Here is a 19,792-nt window from a genome sequence, read left to right on the forward strand (position 1 = left end):
AGTTATCTGGCTCTACTAAGCTCCAGAAATGCTGAGAATGCTGTTGAGACTTTAACTGCACATTATTTTGAAGGTTTACTAATACATAATATATAAAATCCAATGTCTGTCTGTCTGTCTGTATGTCTGTCCGATTTTCACGAGAGAACTACTTAACGGATTTAGATCAGGTTTTTTTCTATAATTTGCTTGAACATTCTGGTTGATTTTGCGACTTCTCTCATTGCGCTATGTATCATAGTTCGCTTGCGGTACCGATTTATTTGCGTGAATCCGAGAAACACGCAGCGGGCTGAGGGAAGGTGCCTTCCTCGCTCACTTGCCAGCTTCGGGGTGTGTTCCTTAACTCCGTGTAGCTAGCAAATGAGAGAACAACTGAATTCAAGTTTGTTTGATATTTAGGTCTTGTTGAGTTTGAGTCCGGATTTTCTCCTAAGTGTATGCCACATTGAAAAGATAGATTGCAATTCAGATTGTGGATCGTGATATGATTTTTTGGAAAGATCGCCCACCCCTAATTTGACTAATGAAGTTTTCAAATTTATGTACAATTCATTAACCCTTTGGCAAGCTACTTGGAAAGGGGTAGCGAGCTACCGGTAGTTCGCGAACAACGTGTTGGAGACCCCTGATCTAGAATATTCAGTAATGCTGAAATATAGTATTGTATATTGTATAGTATTAATTATTATTGTGTTTAGTTTATTTATAAAAAGCAAAATGGTGAGATTACATAATTTAGTAGCTTCTGATTCTTACTAGCAGTTTATTGAATTCTAAGATCCATACTGGCTTCAGGATAAGTTAAAATAACTTCTCTCTGGTTCTTATTAAATTCATCATGAATAGCGACAGAAATGATTACAAAAAATTGTTGAAGGAGCCTGCAAGCCATTAAATGGATGGAATGTTGCTTGATATATTTGAATATTAATGACTTAATTTGTCTTCAGTATGCCTGTCACTTAAACCAAAGTGTTGTTTTGTATTAAAAATATCTCTGTGTTTTACCAGTATTATAATGCTTATGCTTCCTAGAGTGAGAGAATCAGCTTTGCCTTGCATTGGCTTTCAGCTGGTGTAGCAGTTTCTGAAATTGCCCATATTTTCCTTCTGTTTGGAGCAGATTTCGACTTGTCTGTTTGTCTGCACATTATCTCCTTGTTCTGTTTTAATTTTACACTCTTCTTTTCTTCTTTGACCTTTAACTGTAAGACTGGAGAACAGTGCAGTTAAGCCTACTTCTTGCTGGTTCAGAGTTATGCTATTACTGCTTACCAGCCAGTCTTTTTTTAAAAAAAAAAAAACATTTGATTCTGTTCAAACTAGGTTAAAAAAATGTAGCCATTATATTGCTGTCTCCTGAGTAGTAATCATTCCCATAGTCCCTATTGCATGTACACTTTTAACACTCCATTATGTTTAACATCGTTCTGGAATCATCTTGTCTTCATTTCTTAGGAGTAAGCCTGTGTGAAGTAAAGTTGCACTACTTTAATTTCAGAGCGAAGACCACAACGCCGGGTAGCTAACCAAGTTCCTGATGAAATTTTGAGTGATGTGAAGTTGCAGGAGGCTGCCAGTGTCTTGCCTAAAAACTACAACTTTGAGATCCCCAAGACTATATGGAGAGTGCGACAAGCCCAGGCTAAAAAAGGTATGTTAAATGCATTTACTTACACTCCTTGCCCAACAACAACAACAACAATTCTTTATATACTGTAAAGCTCATAGCCAATGCAAAGAAACACATTGCTCTGTATGAGAGTGCTAAAGAACCATACTTATTAATTAATTTATTAAAAAAAAATGAAAAACTATTGTTCATATCACCAAACCTCTGTAGCACAAAGATTCTGTATACATATTTTGGATGAATGTTGTCATCTAATGTAGAGTTTAGATCTGGTTGCTGTAAGTACGTGAATACTGAACAGTCTTATTCTTGATGGTTTTTGTCTGTTGCAGGTAGTGGCTCTTAAATGTTCCATAATCAGAGCCTTCATTTGATTTTGTAATTGGTTTCATTTTTGAGTTGATGAACATCTATGGCTACAAATAATTAATTGGTCGAGTCTTGAATGAAATCGTGGATATAGGATGCCTAATGATTGGACCTCTAAAATCTCATTGGCTTATATGCAGCAGTGAATAGATTGTCAAGTTACATTTAGTTTCAGTTCATACAATAATTTGTAGTTGTTTATATGTTGAAACCCTGCGTTGGTTTTCCACTGGTAAGTTTCTTTCTTGTTACATCATTTGCATGTGTATTGCTTGGTATTGGGTCTGCTGCAAGTATATGGATTGCTTGATGTATTTCTTGACTGTGTGGATCCTTGCAGTATTGTCTAGCGGTGTATGTAAAAAAGGAAAGTTAAAAAGAGTATTTAATTGATAAAGCATTCTGTGAAATTCAGGATTATCAATTAATAGCATTTATTGGCGTAACTTTTAACTCTTGTAATAAAAATAATGGTAAAGCATGCTGAACGTGTTTCTGTGCCAGCATGGGAAGATTGCATGTTTGAACCTTTTCCCTTGTCTTACTGCTGCCAATTACTTCACTATTTATGTGAGATGGTCTTGCAAAAAGTATTCTGAAAAGCAGCATCTTTACTATTTCAAAATGAAAGATTGGGTAGTTAAGCACCGAGTGTAGTGACTAACAGCCAAATTTCATTTTGTAGAACATATTTTCACACAAAACTGTTTCTTCAGCCACAGAAATGGAATGCACCTCAACATATTTTTCTTGCGCTACCTGAAATGCATCTTTCTTTAGCTTGATTGCTTTCCTCAATATTATCATCCATCAGTGGTTCTACTTCTGAGTTCTTCAGATGGATAATTTCGGGCTAAATGTTCCCAGCCTCCTGAATTGCAGGAGATGCTCTCAGACAGCAAGACTGATCATTGACCCTTGGCCCAAGATTCTTTGGTTCCAAGTGCAATTATAAACATTCTTGTATCTAATATGGTGTATGTTATAAGTAATTCATGGCTGGCAGAGAAATCCAATAACAATTTGCCACTGTAGTTCAGATCAGAACTTCTGTTCCACCAAATCACATCACTCTTATCAGTAGTAACTTGAGTATTACAGTTTTCCAGAAGAACCAAAGAGATGTAGGCATCACCCTTTATAGCACCAAATTCACTATCTCTAGAAACCCCAGATATTTTGAAAAACTTGAAAATGCATGTACAACTATTCATCTTAGTTACTTGAAGTTGCATTGAGGTGACCCTCTCATCCACAGGTGCAAGCTTCACTTATGTGGCACCTACTTATCTCTCAAGTTTAAACTTGAGAAAAAGCAAAGAAAAAAAGACAAAATTCAAAAGTACAACAGATTTCAAATGAAACATGCCAACTATCCTTTCAGTCCCTTATTGGACATTACACAGTGCAAGAAATCTTTGATTTCGCTGGTATATGACTATAGCAACGTACTGTGTTTTTCATTAGTGATGACAAATCTATTCCAAAATGCCATTTGGTGATGTGAGGCACCAGTTCATCCATCCATCCATCCATCCATTTTCCAACCCGCTGAATCCGAACACAGGGTCACGGGGGTCTGCCGGAGCCAATCCCAGCCAACACAGGGCACAAGGCAGGGAACCAATCCTGGGCAGGGTGCCAACCCACCGCAGGGCACCAGTTCAAGATATTAAAAACTTAAAGAACAGGAAAGACTTTGTAAAAACCCATCAAAGGTGTTTTCAAAATGATTAAACAGGCATTAGGAAGAACCTTACTTGTAACAGTAACAAAAGTATGTAACATTAAATAATTAGACTTCAGCTTTGATGTACAGTAGATGCAGAAACTGATGGGACAACTTTAATAGTAAATGTTTTCAAAAAGTTTGGACCCCTTATATTTAAAAGCTCTGCCTCTTAATAGTCATTTTGTTTATACTGAAATTTTTATATATAATTTTTGTGATTGCAGTCTAAATTCTCCATTATAGATACTATTACATTCTTTATATTTGAAAGTTACATGATAGATTATTTTGAGTTTTCCTTCCTGCCATATCTTGAAGTAACTACTTGTGTTTTTCATTAACTGCATTTGCACTGATCGTGGTTCAGATGCAAATAAAATCAAACAGTGCAAATAATTTTGTGCCACGTGTGAAGGCTAGGAGATAGTCCCTATGATGTTCAGTGTGCCGGATAGCTACTATTGGTGATATAGATGATTACAGAGTATCTAAACATTTCCTTACCATGACTTGTAACATTGATGCATTCAGTGAATATATACAGTATATATAGTCAAACTTTAAGGTCTCTTCTACTTGTCTCGGCACATAAGAATGATTGCCTGCTTTGAAAAAGTAGTTGACGTTATTTAAAATGTCTCTTTAAGAGGATGATCTGAAAAATAAATTTCAGGAGAAATACAAAGAACTTGCTGAGAAAAATAACAGTGAACTAGGCAAACCTGGCAATCAGGAGGAAAAATGGAGGTCATGTTCATAGTATTAGAAATTGAAAAGTGGCATTACTTTTTAGATGACGTAATAAGCCCTGCATATACCTTACTATTTAGAAAGATATTTGAAGCATTCATTTTCCTGATTAACCTTCTGTGGCTTCTGCTTTGCTAGCGGTAAAACATGATGAAGTTAATATTCATGTCCAAGCACAAGTGGTTTAGTGCCATTTTTGTCTGTTGTCTTCCCCTGTGTTCAGAACAGTTACGTTCTTTAAGATGTTCAGGTGATATCCTTATAATGCTAGAGTATTTAATAACAATTACCTCTGTACTGCCTATCTGTCTGTCTGTCTGTCTTTTGTGTATCATTGTATTAATTGTTGGAATTCACTGAGTTCATTTGGCTGTAAGACAAGATGGCAACTTAAGCTACACCGAATGTAAGATTTTTCAGTGCTTAGAAGAAATAGGTGAGAGGAGTATACAACAGACTCTTTAAAATTGGTTGCATTTGTTTAGATGTGCTGTGTATGCCACTGGGCTGCCTCTTAAATGCATGACATTAGTTTTCTCTTTTGCTCTACTCTGACAGTAGTGTATCTTGTGCATACACTGTTCAGCTTGAGGATGATTAATTTTGCTGCACATCAAAAACAGGTTTGTGTGTCTCCAGGAAGTTTTATAAGCCAACCTCATTCCTGTGAGAGGCGCATGAAAAGGAGACACTCTGATAGTGTTTACACTTACCCCCCAGGAACTTGGTTTCCGTTATAAAAAGAAAAGTTAGCATTACTGCATGTGAGAGGATGGAATACTTTTCAGCAATGTGGGCGAGATACATAGCAAGATTGCTGTAGGAGAAAAAGGAGAAGTAGCCTTTCCTAAAGTAGATAATGCAAGGAAATGTAGTGACTTGACATACTGCATTACTTGAAGTCACTGGCTGGCTTCTGGTTTTAAATGGTTTTTAAAGCTTTTGCTCTTACCCAACATATTTCCATTATCTACTTGATCTCTTGATTTGCCAAATCTGGTTTGACTTTTGTTTAAGAAAAGATGTTCAAATAAACAGAGTATCTTGATCCTAACAACAACTGGGAGCTCTGTTAATCAGCATTTTTTAAACGTTCCATTAGATAACCGTAGTGGCTGTAAAGATGCTTCAGCAGATTCTAAGTGCCATGATTTGGAGCAATTCAGTTCTCTGATTTGCCATTTTTGATTGCTTCCTTCGTGTTTGGTATTATTGCTATAATATATGTGTACATAGAGCTGAAATGCCATTGTTGAAGGAGAGAAACACTGAGTAGGCAAGATGTTACCACAGTCTGAGATGGAATCATCCCCAATATCCACATTTTGGTGCTTGGTACTAAGAATGCAGACAGACTTCTTCTTGGGCACATACACCATCAGCTCTTAGGACATGTGTGGAGAATTCCTTACATCCTGAAGTGTCTTTAGATGGAGGTGGAGGTTCTTGTCATACCTTATTTATGGTGCCAAGTGGAGTTGTGTTGCATTGCAGCAGTCTATTAGCCAGTGACAACGATGTGAAGAAGTTGCCTGATGTTACAGTTCTGACCTTTCCCAGAAACAGTTTCATAAGCTTTATGACAACATTCTTAGAAATATTTTCTTCCATGGGATGACTGGGGCCCTTTCCTAAGTAAGAAGTAGTATCACATATGTATTTTGTCTCCAAATCTGCTGCAATCCAAAACTTTATGTAAATTTGTCTGGCTTGTATTGCAAGAAAGTACAATATACCTTGGTTGGAAACAGTTGTTTGTTGATAGTAATATGTTTCCCTGGGTTGTAACTCAAAATACAATTCTGAACAAAACATTGCCAGATGTCTGAAATCGCAGCAAATCTGTAGTGTTTTACATGGTCTGCATGGGTGTCCTTGTTGTCAAAGCGCAAATGTCCAATAATTGTATGATAGCAGTCACAGGGTATCATGTCTTTGATTGCTGGTACAACAAATTGTTCAGACCAGGCGTCAACCACAGCACCAGCTGCAGCCATCACTGCTTTTGTAAAAAGTATAGATATACTGTAAACACCATCAGCTCATAGAGAGACAGGCTCCAGCTGGGGTCTGTTCTGCAGCCTTCATTGACTGTGCAGTCTCTGATTTACAACAGCATGTTTATGTCAATCAAACACAGGAAGCTCTGTAGTCTATTTGTGACTTTACACTATAGAAAATTAAGTGAATAAACGTAAATATTCATAACTAAACATCATTCAAAGCGTTTTTTATGTAAATAACATTTAAATGGTTGTTATATAAAGAGCATAGAAAAACATAATCATAAAACAAACTTTGCATGATACCTTGGCATGCCCTGTAGGCTCTGCTGTCTCATTGAAGGACTTGTGTGTGGCAGATTCACTGGCAGGAAGATGTCCAACTTCTTGCTGTATCCAATCGGTGCCATCTTTCGCCTTTGTGTTTGGTGCAGCCCTGTTGTTCTTTTGTGTAACCAGACATTTCTTGATGGGAGGGCTACTGTGCTATTTGTCCGATGTAGTACCCTCGTCCTCATCTGAGGGCACCTCTTGTATCTGTCTCTCCGTCTTCTTTGATAACAAACGTTGCTTCTTTGCCACCATCTGAGTCCCAATCATTTATTTCTTGGAGCAGTGCCAAAGCCTTCAAAGGGGAGTACCTCCTCTTGCATGACAGTGCAGTGGACATTGTGATGTTTGTTCAACAAGATACCAAGAAGAAATGATTCATCTGTGTTTGTGTATCTGGTTTTATCTCTTCACATCAGAGAATACCCTGTAATTCTCAGTTCCAATGTCTCAAAACACCACTCACACCCACACCCGCAGTTAGTCTTTTGCATACTCGTAATGTAGGAATCTTTTTCACAGATAGCGCATGAAGTGTTTATATGGAAATGGCTCTGTGGTGTTTCAATAGAATGGAGTAAAATAGCCTTTATTCTCATACATTCGATGGGTTTTCTTTGGGGGGGGGCATGGGGGGAATTACATTAGTGTCATCCATATTACTAAACGAGAATGGTAAACCGGATATGGACGCAGGGACCTGCCCGTGGACGCAAAAGACATAGTGCGCAGGCGCCACACAAAGCCCCCCCCCACAACGAGAATGGTAAACCGGATATGCCCATGGCACACAAAAAAAAAAGGAGTCAGACGCAGGCGCCACACAAAGCCCATAGCACACAAAAAAGAGGAATCACACCCACGCCCCAGAGTGAAACGGGACAGACTACGGAGTACACACACTAACATAAATAAGAAATGAGACACAAAGCCCCCCTCCACAGGAAAAGCCACTCTCCACTAACAGAAATAAGAAATGAGGCAACGCATAAGAAATTATGCAACGCGCCCATAGCACACAAAAAAAAGGAGTCACACGCAGGCGCCACACAAAGCCCCAGAGTGAAACGGGACAGACTACGGAGTACACACACTAACATAAATAAGAATTGAGACACAAAGCCCCCCTCCACTAACAGAAATAAGAAATGAGACAACGCGCCCATAGCACACAAAAAAGAGGAGTCAGACGCAGGCGCCACTCAAAGCCCATAGCACACAAAAAGGAGGAGTCACACACACGACCCAGAGTGAAACGGGACAGACTACGGAGTCCACACGGTGTCACCCATCAAGCCCGAGATTACAGCGCCCAAACCCAGTGTAAAACGGGACAGAATACGGAGTCGAGAAAGGTTCACAAATCAAACACATGATACGCCACCCCAGAGTAAAACGGGACAGATTTCGGAGTCCAGAAAGGGTCACAAATCAATTGGAGTACGGAAAGCGCCAGACAGTACGCAAACACACTACACATGCATGATCCATGCACCTCTAATAACCCGCAAGCAAAAACACGATATAGTACAGAAACCCCACAAATGCGGACTCCACAACATATTTGAATCACATTACAGTAATACAATCACACAAACAACAGGACTCCGCGCCCCACCCCAGAATAGAATGGGACAGAATGCGGAGTCGAGAAAGGTTCACAAATCAAACCCGACATGATACGCCACCCCAAAGCAAAACGGGACAGACTAAGGAGTCCAGAAAGGGTCACAAATCAATTGGAGTACGGAAAGCGCCAGACAGTATGCAAACACACTACACATGCATAATTCACGCACCTCTAATAACCCACAAGCAAAAACACGATATACTACAGAAACCACACAAATACGGACTCCACAACATATTTGAATCACATTACAGTGATACAATATTTACAGTGCAACCACACAAGACACAGGCACAACACCTGATGGGCAATAAGAAGAAACGAACACTCCGTATTAAAGGTTCGTCATCCTCACACGTGAAGACTATATAGCATAACTTGATCATCACATTACAGTCATACATTTTTAACAATTCAACCACAGAAAACGCTACGTATTAACAATAAGTGCAATCCATTATCCATGTTACTAATGCTAAACAAGGAAGAACTAATGTAATTGCGCTCACGCCTCCAAAACAATAGACCAGATAACACTGTTAACGCAACGGGCTATATTACGTCCAAAGAATATTGATGTGGATCACATAATTAACCAAGTCATTGCATTACTACCTGGAGAAAGCCGCCTCTTTCTAAGTACTGACAAAATTGATTCTGCAGACGACATTGAACATCTTCATTTCCCTTTACAATATCTGAACACTATTAACCCAGCCGGATTGCCACAACACAATCTTAACCTTAAAATCGGAAAAATTGTCATGCTATTAAAAAACGTTAATACTAAACAGGGTTTATGCAACAGTACACGTTTAGTCATCAACACCATGTCAAACAATGTTATTGAAGCAAAAATACTTACAGGATCAAATACTGACAATACTGTTTTAATTCCTAGAATTCACCTTACAAGTTCTGCCCTTCAATTGCCATTTACACATGGGTGACGCCAATTTCCCAGTAAACCTGCATTTGCCATGACAATCAACAAATCCCAAGCACAGACCATGGACAGAGTTGGTATATACCTGTCTGAGCGCGTATTTGGACATGGACAACTTTATGCAGCCTTCTCATGAATTCGGCGTTCATCTGACATTAAACTTAAAGTTATAAATACTCCAATACCAAGAAAAAATCATTCAAGGACAACAAACCATCTTTACTACAAATATTGTATATAAAGAGATATTCCAATAAATCTTTGTGATTTGCCATACAATGCGTTCTTTACTTCCTATCCACCGTCTGAAACTGCGGAGGCAAAACAGGCACGGGTTCAAACCGAACGAGCTCAACTGACGGATATACGTTACAAAGCGCGTCTCAAACCGCAGAAGCAGGGCAAGCACGGGTTCAAAACAACGCAAGCTCCTACAACGCGCGTCTGAAACTACAGCTGACCAGTGGGCACGGGTTCAAAACACCGGGGGTAGGCGAGCGAAGCGAGCAGGGGGCGGAGCCCCCTTGTATTAGTATAAAACAAAAAGTAAAACCACACTTAAAATACATTCTTACTTTTTTGATACATTTATAATTTATATATTAAGCTTATTTCACGTTAAGGTAATTATAACAACACTGATAAAATAATAGTTTTTTTAGCGCTAACTTTTACAAGTACCGTAAATTTACACAGACTGTTGCAGACTCGAATCAAATGTATGTTTTTATTATATCAAATATAATTGATTGAAAATGAAACACACAAACAGACACATGCATGCAAACATCTTTATTTTATACCAACTGTTCTTTAAACAGGGCGGCACGGTGGCGCAGTGGTAGCGCTGCTGCCTCGCAGTTAGGAGACCCGGGTTCGCTTCCCGGGTCCTCCCTGCGTGGAGTTTGCATGTTCTCCCCGTGTCTGCGTGGGTTTCCTCCGGGCGCTCCGGTTTCCTCCCACAGTCCAAAGACATGCTGGTTAGGTGGATTGGTGATTCTAAATTGGCCCTAGTGTGTGCTTGGTGTGTGGGTGTGTTTGTGTGTGTCCTGCGGTGGGTTGGCACCCTGCCCAGGATTGGTTCTCTGCCTTGTGCCCTGTGTTGGCTGGGATTGGCTCCAGCAGACCCCCGTGACTCTGTGTTCGGATTCAGCGGGTTGGAAAATGGATGAATGGATGGATGTTCTTTGAACATTTTTTTTTATTCTGTTTTATTCTTGAACTAGCAAAATACCCGCGCTTCGCAGCGGAGAAGTAGTGTGTTAAAGAGGTTATGTAAACATATATACATATATATACATATCTACATATACACATATCTACATATACATTTATATACATATATATATATACATATACATATATATATATATACACATATCAACATATATATACACATACATATACACACATACATAAACACACACATACACATATACACATACATACATAGTGCGTTGTAACACCTGCTGTGATTGTTACATGGGAGGGAGACGACAAATCACAGCTTCCCGCTTTCTAATCGGGCCTGTGATTGGTGCTTTGACTGGTGCCTAGATCCCACAGTATGTCCCCTTAGGAGAGGCGTTAGGCGAGTGTAATTGAATAGCGGTGCAGCAAGTTTAGCTTTACACCTGTTTTTAAGGCTTATTGACTGAAAGGGGCTTTCATGAAAAAACTTAGGGCTTTGCTACAGGATACACCCTCCACAAGTTAAGGAAGTAAAAATAAAGGTATATATTTCTGTTTTATTTAAACCTTTTAAGTTTGTATGCGGGCGGCATGGTGGCGCAGTGAAAGGTGCCAGTTAGGAGACCCGGGTTCGCTTCCCTGCGTGGAGTTTGAATGTTCTCCCCGTGTCTGTGTGGGTTTCCTCCGGGCACTCCGGTTTCCTCCCACAGTCCAAAGACATGCAGGTTAGGTGCATTGGCGATTCTAAATTGTCCCTGGTGTGTGGGTGTGTGCGCCCTGCGGTGGGCTGGCACCTTGGCCGGGGTTTGTTTCCTGCCTTGTGCCCTGTGTTGGCAGGGATTGGCTCTTGTATTTAGGAATGGATGGATGGACATTTGTATGCATAAGCCCCATTTGCCTGTTTTCGTTTTTTTTCTTTCTTCAGTAATATTTCAGCAAACCCGGAGCTTGTCAGTTCAAATCCTGGTACTGACACCACTGTGTGACCCTGAGGAAGTCACTTCACCTGCCTGTGCTGCAAAAAACAAAAGTAATGTAACAAATTGTACCTCAGATGTTGCAAGTTGCTGGAATAAAGGCATAAGTCAAATAGATAAATATGTATTATACACATAGGAACTATTCACTTAACTATTCATTTATTTTCAGTTAAGTCATCTGCAGCAAACCCTTATAAATGAGGGTTTCTCCTCATTGAGGTTTTCTCTTGGAGAGCTTTTTTCATTTCATTGAAAATTAAAGCAGCAGCTGCCAAAATATGTAGCTTTCTTATTAATTTTTCAACATTGTGTAAAATAACTTTATAAAGTAACATAAAAGGCTTAAATACTGGTTATCCTTTTACACTAAAATATTACTAAAGAGATACAAAAAAAGTAAAATGCATATGTTGTTTTTCTTTAAGGAGATTAAATATTACTGAAGAAAGAAAAAAAAACTAAAACAGCCAAATGGGGCTATGCATACAAACTTAAAAGGTTTAAATAAAACAGAAATACAGTCATCCCTCACCTATCGTGGGGGTGACGTTCCAGAGCCCCCCGCGATAAGTGAAAATCCGTGAAGTACCGACCTATATTTATTTTATTATTTATATATATTTTAAGGCTTTATAAACCCTTCCCACACTCTTATAAACCTTTCTGTCTCTCTTTTAAACCTTTCCCACACTCTTATAAACAGTTTCTATGCTCTTAAACACTTTCTACACTCTTAACACCGCAGAGCAACACTACACGCAGCGATCAGACGTTGATGTGTCTGCCACTCGCTTTGTGAAGAGGGGTCAGGTGAACGTACATTAAGCAGAGGTGGACTTTGTGCTGCTTCTGCCAAAATGCCTGCTTGTCGCTTTGCGCGTTCTGAAGGAGGAGGAGGAGTGTGTGTGTGTGGGTGTGTGAGGGCTGAACGCACGTTCGCTCAAACCCCCCTCTCCGAGGCGCGGTACGCTCCTGCCACTTCGCGTTGTGAAGGGGGGGGAGCGGGCTTGCTGAATGCACGCTAAGGAGAAGTGGACTTTGTGCTGCTTGTCGCTCTGCGTGTCAATAAGCTTGTACAGCCGCTGTTTTCCTGTCTCACTGCCTTGTCTTGGATGAACTTGAAATGTTTTATAATAGAGAGATGTTACTCTCTAGTCCGACATCCACATATCATATGTGTTAACAAAGTGTGTTTTATAAGTTTACATGTGTTTAAAGCGTGTGGGATGGGTATTTTAAGGCTTAAAATATAAAAATGTTTATTTATATGGTCTTTCTATATCGCGGATTTTCACCTATCACTGATGGGATTTTCAACTATTTTGTTCAATTTCATATTGTCTCCATCTTCTTCAAACTGAAAATTGTTATACACCTCTAGCGCCTCTTCGCCAATTACATGTAGAAGCATAGACGCTTTCATTTTTTCACTTTTCCTATCTGCTTCAATCGCAGCAAGATACAACTCGAATCTCTGTTTAAATCTTTTTAATAATAATAACTTTTTAATAGACAGACTTTAGAGAAATTTACTGTACATGTTACTATTCGTTCTTTAGTTCACGCCCATTCTCCTACTTGCATCGGCATTCACAGGCATTACTAATCATTCTGTAAGTATCCCTTAATAGACCTTACTAATCAACTATCATTACAAAATCCAACGTGGTTTGTGCCCTTCAGAATGAAAACAGTTTGCATTTACTCTTTTAATAAAAGGCGAGCTTTTAAGCCTGAGAATTCACCCCATAAATGCACACGTTTAATTGCACATGTGTTAATATGTATGCTTACACAGTATTAAAAGACACTCAAAAATTAAAGTCATTTACCTTCGTTCCCGCGTTTGACTCGTGCTGTAAATCTCTTCCTTGTTTTTAGTTCACGTGATTACGTAGGAGGCGTGATGACGCGATACGTGACTCTGCCTCCTCCATTAGAATATATGGACAAAAAACAGGTTCCAGTTATGACCATTACGCGTAGAATTTCGAAATGAAACCTGCCTAACTTTTGTAAGTAAGCTGTAAGGAATGAGCCTGCCAAATTTCAGCCTTCTACCTACACGGGAAGTTGGAGAATTAGTGATCAGTCAGTCAGTCAGTGAGGGCTTTGCCTTTTATTAGTATAGATTCTAAATGTTCAGAGAGCAGGAATATCATGAAGTGAATGTATTCTGTGTGGCGATCGCTGCGGCGCCAAGAGGAAGTCAGTTTAAGAAGCACGTACCGATTTAACATGGCTCGGGGAACACTTAACACAAAGCATTTAATGTGCTATATAACTTAAGGCGGGGTTTGAGATAATCTAGTAAATTAAATATTCATTTTACGATGAAATTTAGTTTACAATGTTCTACTTTAATGACAAATTACGAGAATAAAGTCAACATGTCAACTTTAATCTTGACATAAACAGCAAGAATAAAGTAGAAATGTCCAGAATAAAGTCAACATGTCAACTTTATTCTCGTCATAAGCGTCGTGATTAAAGTCAACATGTCGTCACACTATTACACAGTACCCAGGTACATTACACTGTATTGAAAACAAATAAAACAAGTACAACTTGGCCTGCAGTATTATCTAGTAGTATAGAAACAGTATTTACACATTTGAACATAATGGTCTATATCTGACATTTTAAAACCAAAGTATCTCCAGGCAACGGACGTGACTCCTTTTTTTCGGCAAAAGTTCTTCTGTGTCATCATGTTCAACTTTATCGTCAGCTACAGCTTCAGTTTCGGAATGTTCTCTGTCCATTTTCACCGCGCAATACTTACACTACCACTACCTATTTAGCGGTGTAGCAGTGAAAAAGAGCCCCTGCGCAACCCCTCTGTGATTAGCGGTGTACCAGTGAAAAAGGTCCCCACTTGAACAGTTTCCCGCTGTGCCACGTTCCAAATGTCGTTTAGGCAATTTAAACCGGTGTTGCGGTATAAGAAAAATCCATATCATAACAATAATAAAAAACGGTTTTCGGTATGGACCGGTACACTGCCCAGCACTAACGTCTGCTTTGGAATAAGTCCAACTTGGTATACGTCCTGTTTGGACGCGAAAAATTTTGCTTGGCATACGACCTTTGTTTGGAATACGACTTGCGTGCTAGAACACCGCGTGTGGTATGGAGGTCCGCGGCTTCAAAAAAAGGGCCAGGTTTTAACCTGTATAGCCATGTCATTCTCTGTGGGCGCAATTGCAGAACCACGGGGAAGTTAATGAGGTAGTTGGAGCGAGTCGCACCTGCACAGGTGGGCTGTGATCGGGAAGAGTGAGACTGCATTTTTAACCTTGGATTTTATTGGATTTATTTTTTGTTTTTATCCCCACAGAACACTTGTTTTTATGGATATTTATTAAAAAATTATTTATTGAAACTAGATGCACTGCACTTTTTGTTTCGACACTGATTTTTGTTTTAAATAAAACACTTGGCATTCTTGCACTATCCCCTGGCTTCATTTGAGAATTGTCCTCATTTGTCAGCTCATCTCGGTGACATTACCGACGCTGTCGGGTTCAGGGCTCCCTGTAAGGACGTATGGGAGCGTGCAGCGGACCTGCATCGTCGCACCACGCGCTACCCTACGCCGCTTTTTCACGTAAATTTGAATTGATTGTTGAAAAGTATGAAGGTGGCATGCGTATCCGGGACATGGCTGCTGCATACCGTATGCCGAGAACAACGGTATCTACCATTGTGAAAAACAAAGACGTTATTAAAAAGTAAAGTGAGGTTAAATTTTTATTTATTTCATCTAATTGCTTTTTATTAAGCAGTGTTTAAATTATTTTATACAACCCATCAATGTATAATATGCCAATAACAATAGGATTTTTTTCATGGGAACGGATTAATCATTTTCCCTTTATTTTTTATGGGAAAAATTAGTTTGGTATGTGTCCTGTTTGGTATAAGTCAAAGGATCCGGAACGGATTAAGGATGTATACCGAGGTACCACTGTACTACTAAATGTAAAATAATATACAGTAAAATCACAAGAAATATAAGTAGATGAAGTATGCCGAGGAGTTCGATTTAACACAGCGTTTACACAGTGGGGTGCAGGTGTTGAGTCACAAGTGGTGCAGCTGGAGACCAGTGGTCAAAGAATATCATGCAGGGTTAAACTAAATGTGATTCTTTTCCCACTTTACAGATTTTATTTAAGAAGAACTTTTATTTATTTGTCCCCAGGGGAAAATTTGTTTTTTTACAGAAGTTCTTTATCTGTTTATGTATTTATTTCTTTAAATATATACAGTGTGAGACTTTCCCGGACACCACCAGTCGGAGACCACATCTTCATAAAATGCACACGTTTATTAGTCATTAATAAACACAGTTCCTCACTCCACACAAAACACAAAGCAATAATCACCACTATTTTTGCCGCCTCTACTCCTCCAGGGAGCTTCGTCCTTCTCCCACTCCCGACTCTGGCTCACTGACTGCAAGGAGGCGGCCCCTTTTATTCCCACCCGGATGTGCTCCAGGTGGCTGATGATGTCCATCCGGCAGCACTTCCTGGTGTGGCGGAAGTGCTGCCCTTTGAACCGGAAGCACTCCGGGCGTCCCTGGCTGATCCCGCCGCCATCTTGCCAAGTGTGGCGGAAGTAATCACATCCGGGTCTCCTGAGGCTTAAAGCGCCCCCTGGCGGTGGCCACGGTTCCCAATAGTACCAATCCTCTTTGTCCTTGTCCCGTGGTCCTCTTTTTATCCAGGGCGACTGCCCCTTTGTGCCCCGGAAGCTATTAATGTCCCTTTCTGGTCCCTCCAGGCATCCCGGCCTGGTAATCACCACAGTCATCTGCGACAGTGCCCAACCACCAGCGAAGAACAGTCCTTCGAAGCGGCCTGTACCGCGAGTGTATAAATCAAACGAAGCGGGCAATATAAGTTGTCTTCCCAGGCCTGGTCCTGTATAAAATAAAACAGACATAGGGGCGGAGACGTTGCCCTGACACCACTGTCTGGCATTGTCATCTCTGGAATAGGGCCAACGCTCCCCCCTTTGACCAGCACCCTGGTCGCCAAAACCTCGGCACCCGCTTAAGTTTGCTCCACTCCCCGTCATCCAGGTACTTAGGATAATCGCTCTTGCTGACTTGTGAGCACTGCAGAGGACGACCAATCACTCTACGTGAGCTCACGGGCTCACGTCTCTCTCTGTAGGAAGAACCGGCTTTCCTCCTTCGATTCTTCCCCTTCCTCTGGGGCTTTCTGACGGCCTGGGTCTTCCTATGGAAGAGGAAAAGACCCCTTGCTGCCTGTGCCCCTACAAACTTACGCGAGCGTGATGCTTGCTCTGGCGGTAGAGCACTAGGACCCTGGGCACTAGTTAGCCGGCGTCCTGGCTCCCCTCCTTCCCAGCGATCAGCCCTTCTTATTTCTCCCACTGCAAACTGACGTGAGCATGATGCTGGCTTTGGAGGTAGAGCACTAGGACCCTGGGCACTAGTCAGCCGTCCTGGCTCCACCCCTTCCCAGCGCTCAGTCTTTTGTTTTGTTCCCTCTGTCGGAGGTGCAGCTACTAAGTCCCTGTAACCACGCGATCCAGGAACGAATTCGCTCGCACCTCCCTTTTTCTCTCTGGTAACGGTTTTGCTTACCTTTACCGTCACGAACCCCTGGCTAAAGTTTCCAGCGTCGTGTCCTTCCTCCCTGTGACGTTCCATCTCACGTGACGCGACCGCCTTCCTCTCCAGCTCGTCTCTCCAGACTCGGAGTTCGTGTTCTACCTGCTGCACCACCTGCCACAACCGACTCATCGTCTGATTCCTTTTTAGCTGCAGGTAAAAACATAGTATCAGCCAGTGGAGGATTTAAATCATTCCTACTCACTGGCTGTACACAAAGGAGCCTTCTTCCGGGTTCCACCGGACCCTCCCCTTGCTCGAGATGGATGTTCGCCTGTCCCGTCTTCAGCCAATCTATGACGGGCACACGGCACACGTCGTCCAATCCCTCGCCTGTCACGGGGCGGGACTTCCAGTCTTCGTCCATCTGCTCCATTCTCCCAAGGTGTGTGTGCGACTCCTCGCAGCCAGCCTGCCTCGGCTTCCTGAGACGCGGCGGATCCTCCCCTTCACCTAGCGAGGCCGTCCCGGCTTCGCGGACAGGATAGGCACACTCCAGCCACTGACGCGGCACCAGGTAAGCTTCTCCTGATGTGTCAGTGCTTGCACCTATAGCAGTCCCTCCGGCGACGATTAGTGCTGGGGAATCCCTTTCTCTTCTGCCTTGGCTGGCACCTCTCAACCCCCTTGGGTGGAAGATAGCCCTCTTTAGAGTCTCTGACGGCTTCAGGGCGATTCGCGGAACGTCCGCAGTGCGAGAGTGGACCGTCTCCATTCCGGACGTGTGTGTGGCCGACTGAGGTACCGGGCAGCCCACAAAAAATTTATTTAGTGGGTCTCCCGCTTGGTAGCAAGCGGAAGGTCCCTGTTCGGGCGCCATTGTGAGACTTTCCCGGACACCAGCAGTCGGAGACCACATCTTTATAAAATGCACACGTTTATTAGTCATTAATAAACACAGTTCCTCACTCCACACAAAGCACAAAGCAATAATCACTACTATATTTGCCGCCTCTACTCCTCCAGGGAGCTTCGTCCTTCTCCTTCTCCCACTCCCGACTCTGGCTCACTGACTGCAAGGAGGCGGCCCCTTTTATTCCCACCCGGATGTGCTCCAGGTGGCTGATGATGTTCATCCGGCAGCACTTCCTGGTGTGGCGGAAGTGCTGCCCTTTGAACCGGAAGCACTCCGGGCGTCCCTGGCCGATCCCTCCGCCATCTTGCCAAGTGTGGCGGAAGTAATCACATCCGGGTCTCCTGAGGCTTAAAGCGCCCCCTGGCGGTGGCCACGGTTCCCAATAGTACCAATCCTCTTTGTCCTTGTCCCGTGGTCCTCTTTTTATCCAGGGCGACTGCCCCTTTGTGCCCCGGAAGCTATTAATGTCCCTTTCCGGTCCCTCCAGGCATCCCGGCCAGGTAATCACCGCAGTCATCTGTGACAACAGTCATATGAAAAAGTCTGGGAACCCCTCTTAATTCTTTGGATTTTTGTTTATCATTGGCTGAGCTTTCAAAGTAGCAACTTCCTTTAAATATATTACATGCCTTATGGAAACAGTAGTATTTCAGCAGTGACATTACGTTTATTGGATTAATTATTACCCAACAGACATTACATCAATACTTAGTTGAGCCTCCTTTTGCAAATAGAACAGCCTCTAGATGCCTCGTATAACCTTTGATGAGTGTCTGGATTCTGGATGGAGGTATTTTTGACCATTCTTCTATACAAAATCTCTCCAGTTCAGTTAAATTTGAACATTTTCCTGAAGAATTTGTGGTTGAATATTGGGTTGAATTTATCCGACCCTCGACTTTAACAAGGGCCCCAGTCCCTGAACTAGTCACACAGCCCCACAGCATGATGGAACCTCCACCAAATTTGACAGTAGGTAGCAGGTGTTTTTCTTGGAATGTGGTGTTGTTCTTCTGCCATGCAAAGCACTTTTTCTTATGTTCAAATAACTCAATTTTTGTCTCATCAGTCCAAAGCACTTTGTTCCAAAATGAATCTTGCTTGTCTAAATGAGCATTTGCATACAAGAAGTGATTCTGTTTGTGGCGTGAGTGCAGAAAGGGCTTCTTTCTCATCACGCTGCCATACAGGTGTTCTTTGTGCAAATTGTAGAATGATGTACAGATACACCATCTGCAGCAAGATATTCTTGCAGGTCATTGGAGGTGATCTGTGGGTTGTCTGTAACCATTCTCACAATCCTGCGCATATGCCGCTCATGTATTTTTCTTGGCCTTCCAGACCTGGGTTTAACAGCAACTGTGCCTGTGGCCTTCCATTTCCTGATTACATTCCTTACAGTTGAAACTGATAGTTTAAACCTCTGAGATAGATACTGAACAATCTTTGTTTTCAGATCTTTTGAGAGTTGCTTTGAGGATCCCATGCTGTCACTCTTCAGAGGAGAGTCAAAGGGAAGCACAACTTGCAATTGACCACCTTAAATACCTTTTTTATGATTGGACACACCTGTTTATGAAGTTCAAGGCTTAACGAGCTAATCCAGCCAATTTGGTGGTGCAAGTAATCAGTATTGAGCAGTTACATGCATTCAAATCAGCAAAATTACATGAGTACCCAAATTTTTGCACAGCCAGTTTTTCACATTTGATTTAATTT

General features: G+C 41.6%; 1 protein-coding gene across 1 annotated transcript in view; it reads left to right on the forward strand.

Moving 5' to 3' along the window:
* The window catches only part of dph1 (diphthamide biosynthesis 1), a 464,509-nt gene that overhangs the window by 44,334 nt on the left and 400,383 nt on the right, over positions 1-19,792 (forward strand). Inside the window, exon 2 of the mRNA XM_028806649.2 lies at positions 1,505-1,657. Coding sequence (XP_028662482.1) covers positions 1,505-1,657 — 153 coding nt within the window. The remainder of the gene's footprint in view (positions 1-1,504; positions 1,658-19,792) is intronic.

The sequence above is a fragment of the Erpetoichthys calabaricus genome, chromosome 8, assembly GCF_900747795.2.
Source record: "Erpetoichthys calabaricus chromosome 8, fErpCal1.3, whole genome shotgun sequence".
Classification (NCBI taxonomy): Eukaryota; Metazoa; Chordata; class Cladistia; order Polypteriformes; family Polypteridae; genus Erpetoichthys; species Erpetoichthys calabaricus.